Source organism: Macrotis lagotis, chromosome 1 (genome assembly GCF_037893015.1).
Source record: "Macrotis lagotis isolate mMagLag1 chromosome 1, bilby.v1.9.chrom.fasta, whole genome shotgun sequence".
Classification (NCBI taxonomy): domain Eukaryota; kingdom Metazoa; phylum Chordata; class Mammalia; order Peramelemorphia; family Peramelidae; genus Macrotis; species Macrotis lagotis.
The window spans coordinates 514,791,640-514,806,070 of NC_133658.1; the positions used below are offsets into that span (position 1 = coordinate 514,791,640).

At 35.4% G+C, this 14,431-nt stretch overlaps 1 protein-coding gene across 12 annotated transcripts in view; it reads left to right on the top strand.

The window, feature by feature from the left end:
• CASK (calcium/calmodulin dependent serine protein kinase) overlaps positions 1–14,431 on the top strand; it is a 466,034-nt gene that overhangs the window by 203,530 nt on the left and 248,073 nt on the right. For 11 of the 12 annotated variants that reach the window (XM_074214148.1, XM_074214150.1, XM_074214151.1 and 8 more), the window contains one exon: positions 7,059–7,164. In XM_074214148.1, the coding sequence (XP_074070249.1) occupies positions 7,059–7,164 (106 nt within the window). Of the gene's footprint in view, positions 1–6,024; positions 6,087–7,058; positions 7,165–14,431 lie in introns of all 12 variants that reach the window. The other variant, XM_074214158.1, reaches the window with a different exon arrangement.

Genomic DNA, 14,431 nt, shown 5'->3' on the forward strand with positions numbered 1-14,431 from the left:
CTGACTAGAGGATAGACTGGAGTAGGGAGTGACCAACCAGTAGACTATTGCAATAGATCAGGACTTGAGGTGATGAGAACAAGGTGGAGGCCTGTCAGGAGAGAAGGGAAAATATATGAGAGATTTAGGAAAGTAGGTTAGATTTGACAATAAGATTGAATATGAAAGGTGAGAGAGTGGAGTTCAAGTCTGATTCCTAGATATGAACCAGAATAACTGGGAGAGCAAAGGTAACCTACTTTTTTTGAGTGGGTGGGGAATAATTAGTTCAATTTTGGACACATTGGGTTTAAGATGTCTTAGGAACAATAAAGATGCCCTGGGGGCAGTTGAAGATGAGAAATTGGAAGTCAGGAAGGTGATTAGGGCTAGATAAGCAAATATGAGAATTATCTGTGCAAATAAGATAATTTGAACCCATGGGAGCTGATAAAATATTAAGTAGAAAAAGACAAGTAGACCCAGGAAAGAGCCATGGAGGGTTCTCTTGTGATATAACCTAGATGAAGATCCAGCAAAAGAGACTGAGAAAAAGCTATTCTTATAGGCAGGGAGGAAATCCAAAGAGTACAGTATCATGAAAATCTAGAAAGATCATTGTAATCATTATCATCATCACAGCTGTACTTTGATTTTTATAAAGATTTGTTTTAAATGTTATTTCATTTTTTTCCTCATAGTAACCCTAGGGTGGGGGTGTTGATATATCGATTATTGTAGTTGCAATAGATATTAGTATATAACACATCACAATATAATTATAAGACAATTATTTTAATAATTGTAATAAAATAATTATAGTGTAATAATCTATTATAATAATAGATGCTATTTATCTTTGTTTTACAAAAGAGGAAACTGAGGTAAAAATTTAAGTAACTTACTTAGGGTCTGAGGCTAGTTCTTCCTGTCTTTTGATTCATCAGTCTATCCACTTCCTCTAGTAACTTTGGAGCAAATAACTTCATTTGAATAATGAAGTTGGAAGTCATACTGCAGCAAATTAAAAGACTGAACAAAAAAGAAGTAGAATAATTGATTGTACATGGCTTTTTCAGACTCTAGCTAAAAAGACAGAGAGATATGGATGGATGAACCAAAAAAGTATTTTTTGAGATGAGAGAAATATGGACATATTTCAAGACAACTAGCTACTTGAAAATTAGTAACTTAGTTGGGATAATAAAAGGGGCAATATTCTGGGGAAAATTTTCTTGGGAGAGAAGGACCATTTCTTTATGTGAGACCAGGGGTAAAGGAGGAAAAAGTGGTGAAAGATAACTGATTGCTGTGAGTGAGGAGGATGGGAGAAGAAAGAGAAGCTATGGGACTTGCCCAATATCACATAGGCAAAGTTCAGGGATTTGCACTGAGGTTCTGCTTTAAAGCTATTATTCCTTTCTCTCTTCCATTCTGCATCCTTTCACTCCAGATTCTTTGCACCATGGTTATCACACCAACCATGTGAAACTTAAATAGAAACTGGGACCACTAATTCATATGTATGTATCTCTGTGGATAGACTAGAGTTAAGTCTGAGTCTTATAACAATGAAAAGTTCTGTAGGAATTTATTTCATTTTCATGGAATCAAATATTGACAAATGACTGAAAAGAAAAATAGATATTGTATTTCCCAGCTCAAGAGAAAGAGAAAATTGTGAGAAACTATTTTAAACATAATAGGAAATAAATCATCTAAGTGAAGATAATTTCATTAATATAGTGCTATCATAATATTGATCCAGTCTTTTGAGTTGTTTTGTTCAGTAGTGGTCGTGGTTTGTATTTGGCATTCACCTTTCTTCTGAAAATATTCATATCTCAAGTCCTCAAAGTTTCAAAATGATAATGGAGTGACTGAACTATCCAGAACCATCTTCAGGCATCCTGATCGATATCTGACCACTTGATCAGATCACTCCAGAGGAGAAAGTGAGGCTGGTGAATTTGAACAGCCTTCCCTCAAATTCAGTTCACTCACTTGTCATGGCATATAACACCCTTGATATCATGGTACACTTTGAGAAAAAGGACAAACTATAGTTTTGAAATATTATTTATTGTATACATTGTATGTTTTTAAAATTTTGTTAGATTTCCCAGTTACATTTTAATATGGTAATATTAATATTTAATATGATAGATGCCTTTGAACAGTTTCAGATCATCTAATGGGGATTAGAGGTAATTCCTGTATTAGGTGGAGTGGTAGAACATGTAACCTCCAAAGGTCCCTTACAGTTGTTTGACTGCTTAAATCTATTGATTGATTGATTGATTGATTGATTGATTAAATTTTACAATTTCCTCCCCCACCCCCCACAGAAGGCAGTCTGATAGTCTACATTGTTTCCATGCTATACATTTATCAAAATTGAATGTGTTGAGAGAGAAATCATATCCTTAAGGAAAAAAAAATAAAATATAAGAGATAGCAAAATTACATAATATGTGATACTTTTTATTTTTTTTAATTGAAGCTAATAGTCTTGGTCTTTGTTTAAACTCCACAGTTATTTCTTTGGATATAGATGGTATTCTCCATCACAGAAACCCTAAAATTGTCCCTAATAATTGCACTGATGAAATGAGCAAGTCCATTAAGGTTGATTATCAACCCTATATTGCTGTTAACAGTATACAAATGTTCTGGTTCTGCTCATCCCACTCAGCATCCCTCCTGGTTTCTTTCTTTCTTTCTTTCTTTCTTTTTTTTTTGCAAGTGAATTTCAATTTATTATTACCATTATTACAATAATTTTGTTATAAAAAGTAAACATAAACTGCCCCCCCCAAGATGTGAAACCTCAAGAAGAGAGAGAGAGAGAGAGAGAGAGAGAGAGAGAGAGAGAGAGAGAGAGAGAAATGTATTTCAGTCTGTGTTCAGTTTCCAATGGCTCTATCTCTCGGGTGAGTTGCTTTCTTTATCATAAGTCCACCAGAGAAGTTGCTTCAATATTTTTCCTACAGTTGCTATTATTAGCTGTACCTCCAACTCTATTCTATCACCTGTTCCCCACCTTCCCTCCCTCCATTCCCCTTCATCCCATCCCTTTCTTCTCATTTTTCCTCTAGGGTAAGATAGATTTCCTCACCCTATTAAGTGTGTATGTTATTTCCTCTCTGAGCCATTTCTGATGAGAATAAAGGCTCACTCATCCCTCCTTGCCTTCCCCCTTTTCACTCCATTGAAAAAACTTTTTCTTGACCCTTATATGAAATTCCTTAGCTTCTTCTTCATCTCCTTTCCCTTCCTCCCAGTACTTCCCTTTATCATCCATTGACTACATCTTTTTACTACATTATACCATTATATTCAGCTCCTTCCTATGTCCTGTCTATATATGCTCCCTCTAACTGCTCTTTTAAATGAGAAAGTTCATATGAGTTATGAGTATCTTCTTCCCATGCAGGAATACAAACAGTTTAAATATCATTAAGTTCCTCATAGTTAGTCCTTCTCTTCCACCCGCACTATGGTTCACCAGCGTCCTATACTTGGAGATCAAACTTTCTGTTCAACTCTGGTTGTTTCAATAGGAAAGTTTGAAAGTCCCGTGTTTCATTGAAAGTTCATCTTTTCCCCGAAAGAGGATATTCAGTTTTGCTGAGTAGTTGATTCTCGGTATTCTTGATTCTTGAATTGTTGGTTTCTGGCAGCTTTTAGAATTTTCTCTTTGATTTGGGAGTTTTGGAATTTGGCTATAATATTCTTGGAAGTTTTTCTTTTGGGATCTCTTTCAGGAGGTGACTGGTGAATTCCCTCAATTTCTATTTTACCTTCTGCTTCTAGGATCTCAGGGCAATTTTGCTGTATGATTTCTAGAAAAATGAAGTCTAGGCTTTTTTTCCTGATCATGGCTTTCAGTTAACCCAATAATTGGTAAATTATTTCTTCTGGATCTCTTTTTGAGGTTGGTTGTTTTTCCAGCGAGATATTTCACATTTTCTTCTATTTTTTTTTTTTACTTTTTTTTGGCAGTTTTATTTCTTCCTTATTTCTTGTAAAGTCATCAGCTTCCTTTAGTTCCATTCTGCATTTGAAGGAGTTATATTCTTCAGAGAGCTTTTTTAATCTCTTTTTCCAGCTGGCTATTTCTGTTTTTTAAGGCATTCTTCTCCTCATTTGCCTTTTGTTTTGCTTTTTCCATTAGGCCTAAACTGATTTTTAACATATTATTTTCTCCAGTATTTTTTTGTATTTCTTTCACCATGCTATTGATTTGGTTTTCATGTTTTGTTCTGCAGTGCTCTCATTTCTCCTCTCAATTTTTCCTCCACCTCCCTTAATTTCGTTTTGAAGTCTTTTTTGACCTCTTTTGGCCTCATTTGAGCCCATTTTCTATTTCTTGGAGGTTTTGGATATAGAAGCTTTGATTTTGTCATCATCTGAGTATGTTTTGATCTTCCATGGGACTAAAGTAATTCTCTATGGTCAGATTCTTCTTTTTCTGTTTTTTCCTCATTTCCTCAGCCCAAGATAGCACTTCTAAGGCTTTGGGGTTTTTTTGGGGAGTGGGGGGACACCCCACTGGGACCTTTATTCCTCCAAGTTCTTATGCTCTCTTGCTTGTGCTTTCATATGTAGATGACCACTGCACTTCCCTCTGCCCTTGATCTGTAAGGAGGGGTCCTGCTTGGCTATCTTAGTTTGGAAGCCTAAACTGCAACCTGGATCTGAATGTGGGCAAACAGCAGATTCTTTCCTCAAGGGAGAGCAGAGATATTTCTGCAGTCTTCCCTGACTCCCTTACCATCTGTGGGCTGTGCTCTGGAGGTACAGGCTGCTTTCTCCAGATTCTCACTGCAGGTTCTGTGGTTGGTGCTCCATCACTCCACATTCATTCTGGTGTAGCAGAATTCTCTCCTTGCCCCTTCAGGCTGTTCAGAGGCTTTTTCCAACTCCTGGTCCTGGTGAAACACACCTTTCCCATGGAACTTCTAAGTTATCTTGGACTGGGAAAATGTATCACTCAGTCTTTCTATGGGTTCTGCCCCTCTAAATTTTGACTAGAGTCATAATTTGTTGACTTTTGGAGTTTTGGGGGGAAGGACTTCCTGTGAAATGCTGCCTTCACGCCACCATCTTGGCTCCACCCCTTTGAATCTATTTTTAATAGTATCATTTTTTTCTTAAAACTTCTCTCTTAGTTCTAAAGATTGTAGAAATCCATAGAATAAATAAGAAAAATCTTTATTAACTAACAGCTTAGGATATAAACTCAGAAGAAATGTAGCTTTAATTTTTCAACAGTATGTCTTTAGTGTCAAACCTGAAACGTTCTGCTAGCCACTCTAGAACATCATTTTTCCTATTTCCAAGCTCTCTATTAACAAATAATGAGAACCCACATTGTACTTTTTCCTGTTGTAGGATTTTGTCTTGCCAATGCTTAGACTATAATTATTTTCAAACCTTTTGTTTCAGAATGTGAAATACAAGATTGATTTGGCATTTTCATTGTTGATTTTGCTTTGTCAATGTTACCCTTCCTTCTAACATCACAATATGACTAGAATTGTGATTTTTTAAATTAGACAATAAAGGAAAAAGAATAGATCAGAGGAGAAGAGAAGTAAATTATGTGTTCCACCAAGCAAAGCATAGGACTGTTTTCATCATATTCTCACAGTGCAAAAAATGTAGAAAATACACTTGTTGGTTGTAAGATTGTATGTGATGACCAACAATAAAATGTATATCATTTTTAAAAATATAATGAATTAAATCTCATTTTCTTTTGAAAATATTTTAAGAATCTTTGTCTAGATATCCTTTAATTATCCAGATATATTTTCATCTATTACAAACTGAGAATTGGAAATCATTTCTTTTAGTCAGCCTAAACCTTAAAAGGGTTTTTTAACAAATGCAATACAAAAGCAAAAGATCAATTACAGGAATAAGTATTTGGTTTACTATCGCAATAATAATCTGAAATACAAAATTGATATTTGGTTTTGTAATGCATTATTTTCTAGTATTTTATATTTAAAATTTGTCTTCCCACTCAAATTATAGGTTACTCAAGGACATTATCTGTGGCTCGAGTACTTAAGTCTCAACTGATTCTTAATTAACCAGTAGGTATTTTTTAAGTATCCATCAAGCACTAGGAAAAAATTATTAGCTGCAATAAACTGATTATAGTTTCTAGCAGTTGAGGATAACTTTCTTTGAGTCTCACTTTTTAAGTTTAAAGATAAGACTGTGTATATATATATTCATATAAGTATATCATACACATATTTACACACACACACACACATATATGTTTAAGCATGCATTCAACTTCAGATCAATAAACTTAATTCCATCATTCAGCTTGTTTCACTATCTATGCCATCCATACCAAGGGAATTTTTCTAGAAAAGAGAATGCATTTATACCATTACACTGACAACCCTCTTATGATCAATGAAATTTTTAAGGTCATTTTGTTTAACCTAGAAGACTTTAATATTACTAAAGCTTTAATTATACTAAATCAGTTGTCACTAAGCATCAGTAACATGAGAAAAAATATCAGTACTATTTAAGGGAAGTGCTTTGAAAAATCTTTTAAAATGATAGTTCTGCCACTTCTGATTAAATGCTTTGCTTATTTTCCTTTCTATTATGACAGTTTTGATTATTTTGTCAATCTTAGCATTATGACAGAAAGATTAAGAAAAGCAAGTAATTTGGGTAAGATGTATGAATTCTAGGATTGACATTTAACTAAGAGACTATGGGTTTTTCAAAACTAAACTATAGATTTTGTTTACATATTCAATCCATAATTCCCCTTTATAAGCTGTGAATATTCCAGAGTTAAGTATATGCTAACTGTAAAGATTGTAAATTCAAGGTAGTAGAAGGTATGAAAAATATAGTTCTAAACATTTCAGAGTTGGGGGAGCATTTCAGATTGGGATAAGTTGCAAGTTTTTTAGGGGAGTTATTTAGTTAGCAAAATCTTCATGAAACCATAGAACACATCCATTTATTCATGAGTCACTTTGGGCAGTAGTTCATTTAAAACTAATGAAATTTTTTGTGTATTTGTCTTATAGATCTGAAACGGGAAGCCAGTATCTGTCATATGCTGAAGCATCCACATATTGTGGAACTGTTGGAGACATATAGTTCAGATGGAATGCTTTATATGGTTTTTGAATTGTAAGTGAATATAAGTTTTAACTTTATTAATTTTTTAAGATTTTGAATGACTTTGGGGATAAAACAAAGAACTTTCCTCTTTAAATATATTAGAAGATTTGAGAGAGCTTCTCTAACAATGTGAAATTGGACTGATTGAAAAGATAAGACTAGAAAAACAAAATATTGATCATTTATCATTAAAAGTTTACATTTGTTATACCTAATAAAAGGCTAAGCCTTTAATTAAAATTAATCAAAACTGAATCATCTCTTAATTTCCTAATTCACTGCCCTTTTCTTGATACTTGTTCTTCTTGACCTCTCTGCAGTTTTGTCACTGCTAAGAATCCTGTTTTTGTGATCCTCTTCTGTCTTGGTCCACCTCCATTCCTCTTCCGTCTTATTTTTGCTTCCATATTCTAACATACGTTCTGGACTTTAAACTGAGACCTTTGTTCTTTCCTTGACATAATCCCAGTAACCTTGTCAGCTCCCTTGAGTTTTACTTTTATCACTATATAAAGAGTTGCTATATCAACCTTTCAATAGACATTTTAAAGTTTCTTCTAAGTGGTAAGTGGAAAATATAATGGCAAAAAACATTAACAGTTGCTGCTGTCAAAGAAATTATATTCTATATTCTATTGTATATTCTATATCTATATTATATTCTATTATTGGATACAATATGTACATAATTAGATGTGTAATTAGATATATATTTTTACCTCTTTTTTAACCACTTTACCTCATATTCCTTATTGGTCTCCCTTTCTTTAGCCTCTCCACTTCTCAGTCCGTCTTTCATTTAGTTGTACATTTTATATTCCTGAAAGCCTGACATTGCCACTTTCCTCTTCAAGAAACTTCATTGACTCATCATTTCATCTAGGACGAAGTACAAATTTTCTATTTGACATTTAGTCCTTCCTAAGTTGACTACTGTCTTTCTCTCCAGATTTATTTCCTATTCTTCTCCTGTGCTTTCAACCAAACTAGTCTACTTGTTCTCATACATTGTACTCCATCTCTCACTTTGTATGAACTTTTCCCTAGTGCTTGGAATGTTCTTTGTCTTTATCTTACCTCTCAGGATGTTTAGTTTCCTTTTTGACTGACCTCTATTGCATATTACTTTGTGATGCTATTCTTAGTCTCCCCACTATTATTGTTCTCCCTTCCCTGCCCTCACTTCCATGACTAGGAGGATAGTTTGGAATCAAATGGAATAGAACTTTAAATGCCAGTCTAAAGAGTTTGTATATTTATCTCAGATACAACATGGAATCACTGAATAATACTGGGCAGGAACATGAAATTGAGCTCTACTGGGGAGTGGGAAAAAAAGAGGTACCCTGACTTTAAGGATGAGCATATGTACTACTAGAAGAATTAAATATATGTATAGAGATGTATAAGATATGTATGATGATAGAAAAAAATATATGTTTCCTTGTCTTTGAAAATTTTAAAGAGGAAAAGAATACTAACAGCTAAAAGGGGAGCAGGTAAGGATTTATGAGGGAGATGGCAGGAGAACAGAGCCCTAGTGACTTCACAGAAGAAGAAGTGAAGAAAGAATATTCCAGGCCCAGGAATTTTGAAAAAGCCATAGATGGGAGAAAAACCCTTCTAAATTTGGGGCTTTGCTGGTGATCCAGTTTACCTAGAAGTTAGAGAGTTTGAAGCATGTTGAGATGAGAAATAATCTGGTCACATTTGTGACTTTAAAAAGATTATTTGGCAATTGTGTGGATCATTGTGAATTAGAACTATGGTAGTACAAGCCCAAGGCAAAAGACTGAAACTGGGGCAGAGGTGGGAAGGGGAATTAACAATAAATAAGTACAATGCAATCCATAATGATTGTATTTTAATTCTAGCAACTTCTTGATTGGTTCTTCATAATCTGGCTTTACCTCATTCATAACTGTGCTGGATAAGTATAACACTTTTCAAAGAGTTTTATGACTTTTTTCTCAAAGTAAAATACAGGAGTTAAGAAAATCAGTTTGCCTTCTTCACTTGTGCATTGGAAGGATTGAGTTGTCTTCCAAATACCTGGCCTTCTCAGCTCTCCTTAATAGGTTATCATAGTATTTCCCATAGAACCATTATCCTCCCCATATTATTATCAGGCATCAATTGTTGTTGATCATGGTGAACTTATGAAACTTTAGAAGGGAAGGTACTAGCTGCTCCCTGGTTCCCAGGTAGGGAAAGGCGTACTACTGAAAGTAGTATTTGATTTTTAAATTATTTATTTTTATTATGAACTTACTAAATAAAATGGGTGTTTTTATGCATAAAACAAAAAAAGATGGCTCTGTTAATGTTCAACTTGGTTTTTTTAGTTATGTAATTGCAAAATAAATAATAGGTTATAAATTTCAAAGCTGCCCTATTTGTTTGTGATTGTTAGCTGATTTTTAAAAAAAGATTCTTCAAAGATTCCCTTGTCTTTTTCCTTAACATTTCTTGGCGGAGGTGGGGGTGTGGGGGATGTGGTAACCAAGCCCTTTATCTTTTCCCTTCACTGTATCCTCCTGTTGGAGCAAAGAGAAAAAGGGAATGAAGCCATGGTTAAGAATTATGCATAGAGAAAGGGCAGCTAGTTGGTGCTACCTACCCTAGAGGCAGGAGGACCTGAATTCAAATACGGCCTCAAATACTTAATAATTGCCTAGCTGTGTGACCTTGTTCAGCTCACTTAACGCCATTACCTTAAATTAAAAAAAATATATGCATAGTGAAACAAAACAAATTCCCTATCCAGCAAATGTATGTTTTATTCTGTACCTTTTACAAAGAGATAGATAATATGTTTCATCATTAATGCTCCAAAGTCATGGAAGTAACAGGAAACATTTGAGTTTATTGAGTAAGGGAGTAATATTGTTTAAAATAAAAAGCCTGCCTTTGGAAAATGTGGAGAATCGATTGGAGTAGTTATATTTTAAGCCAGGGAACCAAATAGTTATCAGTACTGTTAGAAGAAAATGATAAGGACCTAAATTGGGGTCTTTAATTAGTCTCATTGTGTAAGTCAAGAGAAGAGAGCAAATTTAAAAGATGTCATGGATATAGAAAAAACAAGATTTGGCAACTGATTATGTAGGGTGAATTGCAAGAGAGAAATAGAAGATTCTATCATAGGTGAGAACTTGAATAATTGGAAGCATGATCGTACCCTGAACAATAATACGAAAATTCAAAAGGAGGGTAGTTTGGGTAAGCAAATATAAGGTGTTTTGTTTTGGACATCTTGGATTTTAGATAAATAGGGAACATTTAGTTTTAAATGTCCAAAAAAGCAACTGCTTATTGATGATTGAAAAGTAGAACTCAGGAAAAAAAGACTAGGTCTGACTCTGAAGATCATGAAGTCATCTACATAGAGGTAATAACTGAATATTTGGAAGCTGATAAATTCACTGAAAGAGTATGGAAAAACATAAAAGGGCCTTGAGCTTAGCTTTGATAAACTCTCCAAAGTAGTAGGTGTGATTTGATTAGATAATCTACAAAGTCAGAGAGGGCAAAAGAAAAGGAAGAGCAAGAAAGAAAAGTGTGCAAGGAATATTTCCACTTCCATAGTGAGACTAATAAGTTGAGTAGTATGATAGAAGGGAAAGGATGTCCAGAGTTGTATTGTCATCAAAAAGTGCTAGGAAGTGCAAGAAGTTGGAAAGATCTAGAAAGGAAGAAGTCTAAAATTTTAGAAAGGAACCTAGTTGATAATTACATACATAGATCAAGAATGGAGTGGGCACTGTGGTTGGACCTTGGTCTGGTAAGAGTTGAGAGTATACGAATGAGAAAACAGACAACTGAATTTGGGGAGAGAGAGGGAAAGGTGAGAATATATTAAACATTAGGGAATGATTCCAGATAAAGTGTCAATGAATTGGAGTAGGTCTATGAGGAATTCAGTTGATTCAAAGGTTCTAGTATAGAGGGGAATTCCTTTGAGCACTTGATGGCAGATATGAATAGGGCCCAGTGGTTTTCCTTTCTTTGTATCCTCAATGCTTAGTTCACTGCAGGCATATATGAAATGCTTCATAGAATGCTTGTTGCTTGTGGTTCTGTGCTTCTGGAGGTTCAGCTATGTGGTAAGAAGTGGGGATATACTTGGGTCTCGAACCCTGGACTCTCTCCAAGCAGTAGAATGATCAGGAAGTGTTATGTCTGAGAGCATCAGGAAGCCCAGTAGCCAAGCATAGAATGGGGAACCAATTCTGGAGTGTAGTTTACCATGGCCTCCAGGAGCCTAACAAGGAGACAGGAGAATGTGCTTCATCCAGAGGGAAACTTTGCTTAGCAGGGCTTACCACCATTAAGTCCCTGTAGTCTGTCGGAGGCTTATAAGAAAGAAGGAATTGATTGCGTTTTTGATTATCAATTTAGATCTCAATTTACTCAATTTTAAAATGAAGGAATTGGACTAGATAATAATTAAAACACCCCTTTCATTGTTGATGTGGTTTTAGTTTTGTGTTGTTCCATATTTTTATTCTCAGAGAAAACTTATTAGAATCATTGTTTCAAGGGGTGGCTAGGTGGCGCAGTGGATAGAGCACTGGCCTTGGAGTCAGGAGTACCTGAGTTCAAATCTGGCCTCAGACACTTAATAATTACCTAGCTGTCTGGCCTTGGGCAAACCGCTTAACCCCACTGCCTTGAAAAATCTATAAAAATAAACAGAAACAAACTGAATCATTGTTTGAAATAGTATTACAGTTTAATATATTTGCAAATAAGTCTTATGAGTCACAGTTTTTGGGAGGACAAATTAAGGAAATTTTATACTTAATGTTAAAATTTCATTGTGTTTGCTGTTTATATAGCTGGTTAATTTTAGCTTTAATTTTGGGAGCAGGTGGCATATTTAGGATTTCATGTAACTTAATTTTTTAAATGTTTTGTTTACAGTAATTAAATTGCTGGATTTTGGTACTCTGAGAATTCATTAAAGTTCATTTTTTTAACCAGGAAAATATTTTATATGTCAACTCAAATCACATGTAATTACATTTTTAAAAAGATGTCTGAAATGGTTAATTATTCCCCAGTATTTTGTTTCTGAAAACTATCACCTTCAGTGTGTTTGCCCTCCTATATTCAACCCCCCCTCCCCTTTCTTTCCCTTTTTCCCCTTCCTTCTGTTAGTTCCCCTTTTTTCTCCCCCTTCCTGTCCCCCCCTTTCCCCTTTTAATACTTGAAAGGTAAGATAAGTTTCTTAACTGAGTGTGTGTGAGTTAACTTTAAGCCAAATCTGATGAGAAGATGATTCAGGTGATTCTAACCTCCTCCTTTCTTCCCCTCTATTGCAATAGGTCTTTTGTACCTCTTAATGTAATGTGATTTACCCCATTCAGTCCCCTCCATCCTCCTGTCTCCTCCTTACTGTCCACCTTTTTTAAAGGAGGTATTGTTTTTAAATCATTCTGAGTCAGAGAAAAGTCATGAGTGTCCATCACTTCTGGCTAAGTATATTCTCTCTAATAGTGTTACAATTTTCAAGACTTATTAGAGTCTTTCTCCCAGATAGGAATATAGCCAGTTTCATCTTACTGGATAGCAGTTGTTTTTTTTAAACTTTTTGTGTGTCTCTTGAGTCTCCTGTTTGATGTCCAAATTTTCTATTTAGCTCTGGTCTTTTCATCAGGAAATGTTGGAAGTCTCCCACTTCGTTAAATGTCCATCTTTTCCCCTGGAAGAGAAGCCTGCCTCACTTTTGCCAGATAATGGATTCTGCTCATCTTGCACAGCATCAGTTCATGCAAATCTTTCAGGCTTCTCTGAATTCTATCCCTCCTGGTTTCTAATAGAACAATAGTGTTCCATAACATACATATACCACAATTTGTTCAACCATTCCTCAATTGATGGTATTTTTTATTTTAAAATTTTATTTATTTAAGCATTACTCTTGTAAGCGTAAACATAATCCCCCCCTCACCCCACAAAAATAGAAAAACCTCACAAAAAAACAAAGTCAGAGGAAAAGAAAAAAAATTGTATTTCAGTCTGTGTTCAGATACCATCAGCTCTGTTTCTAGGATGGATTGCATTCTTTTATCATGTCCATCCAAGAAGTTGCTTCAGTATTTTTCCCCCCACAGTTGCCATTACTAATTGTATTTCCCTACATCCATGTATTTCCCTCCCCACTCCCATTTATTCTGTTCTCGTTCATTCTCATTCTCATTCTCTCTCTCTCTCTCTCTCTCTCTCTCTCTCTCTCTCTCTCTCTCTTCACTTTGTCCCTCCTTAAAAGTAGGCTGTGGGGCAATCAAGTGGTGCAACAGACAGGTGTACCAGCCCTGCAGCCAGGAGGACCCAAACTCAAATCCTGTCCCAGAGACCCAGCAACCACCTAGCCATGTGGTCCTGGGCAGGCCACCCAACCCCACCACCATGGAAAAAAGTATGTTGTATCTGACTACCCTCTCCCATGATCTTCCTTCTCCTCTGTCCCCTTTCTCTCATGCCCTTCCTCTCCTTTTTCCTCTACAGTAAGATAGATTTCTCTATCCTATTAAGTGTGTATGTTGCTTCCTCCATGAGCCATTTCTGATGAGACTGAAGGCTCCTTCATTCCCCCTCACCTTCCCCCTTCCACTCTATTGCAAAAGCTTTTTCTTGACTCTTCTATGTGAAATATCTTAACCTATTCTGCCTTTCCTTTCCCTTTCTCCCAGTACATTCCTTTTTCACCCTTTGACCTCCATTTTTAAACTATATTATACCTTCATATTCAGCTGTCTCCTGTGCCTTGTCTATAAATACTCCTTCTAACTGCTCTTTTAATTGAGATGGTTCCTGTGAGTTTATCAGTATCATCTCCCCATACAGGAATACAGGCAGTTCAACGTCATTAAATCCCTCATAATTTGCCCTTGCCATTCATATGGGTATTATCAGTGTCATTTTTCTATACAGGAATACATGCAGTTCATCATCATTAAGCCCCTCATATTTTACCCTTCTCCAATCTCTATGCTTCACCTGAGTCCTGTACTTGAAGACCAAACTTTCTGTTCAATTCTGGTCATTTCAGCAGGAAAGTTTGAAATTACCCTATTTCATTGAATATCCATTTTTTCTCCTGGAAGAGTATATTCAGTTTTGTTGGGTAGTTGATCCTTGGTTGTAAACTAAGCTCTTTTGCTTTCCAGAATATCGTATTCCAAGCCTCCCGAGCCCTTAATATGCATGCTGCTGAGTTCTGTGTAATCATGACTGTATTGTACTTGACATGTACTTGAATTGGTTCTTT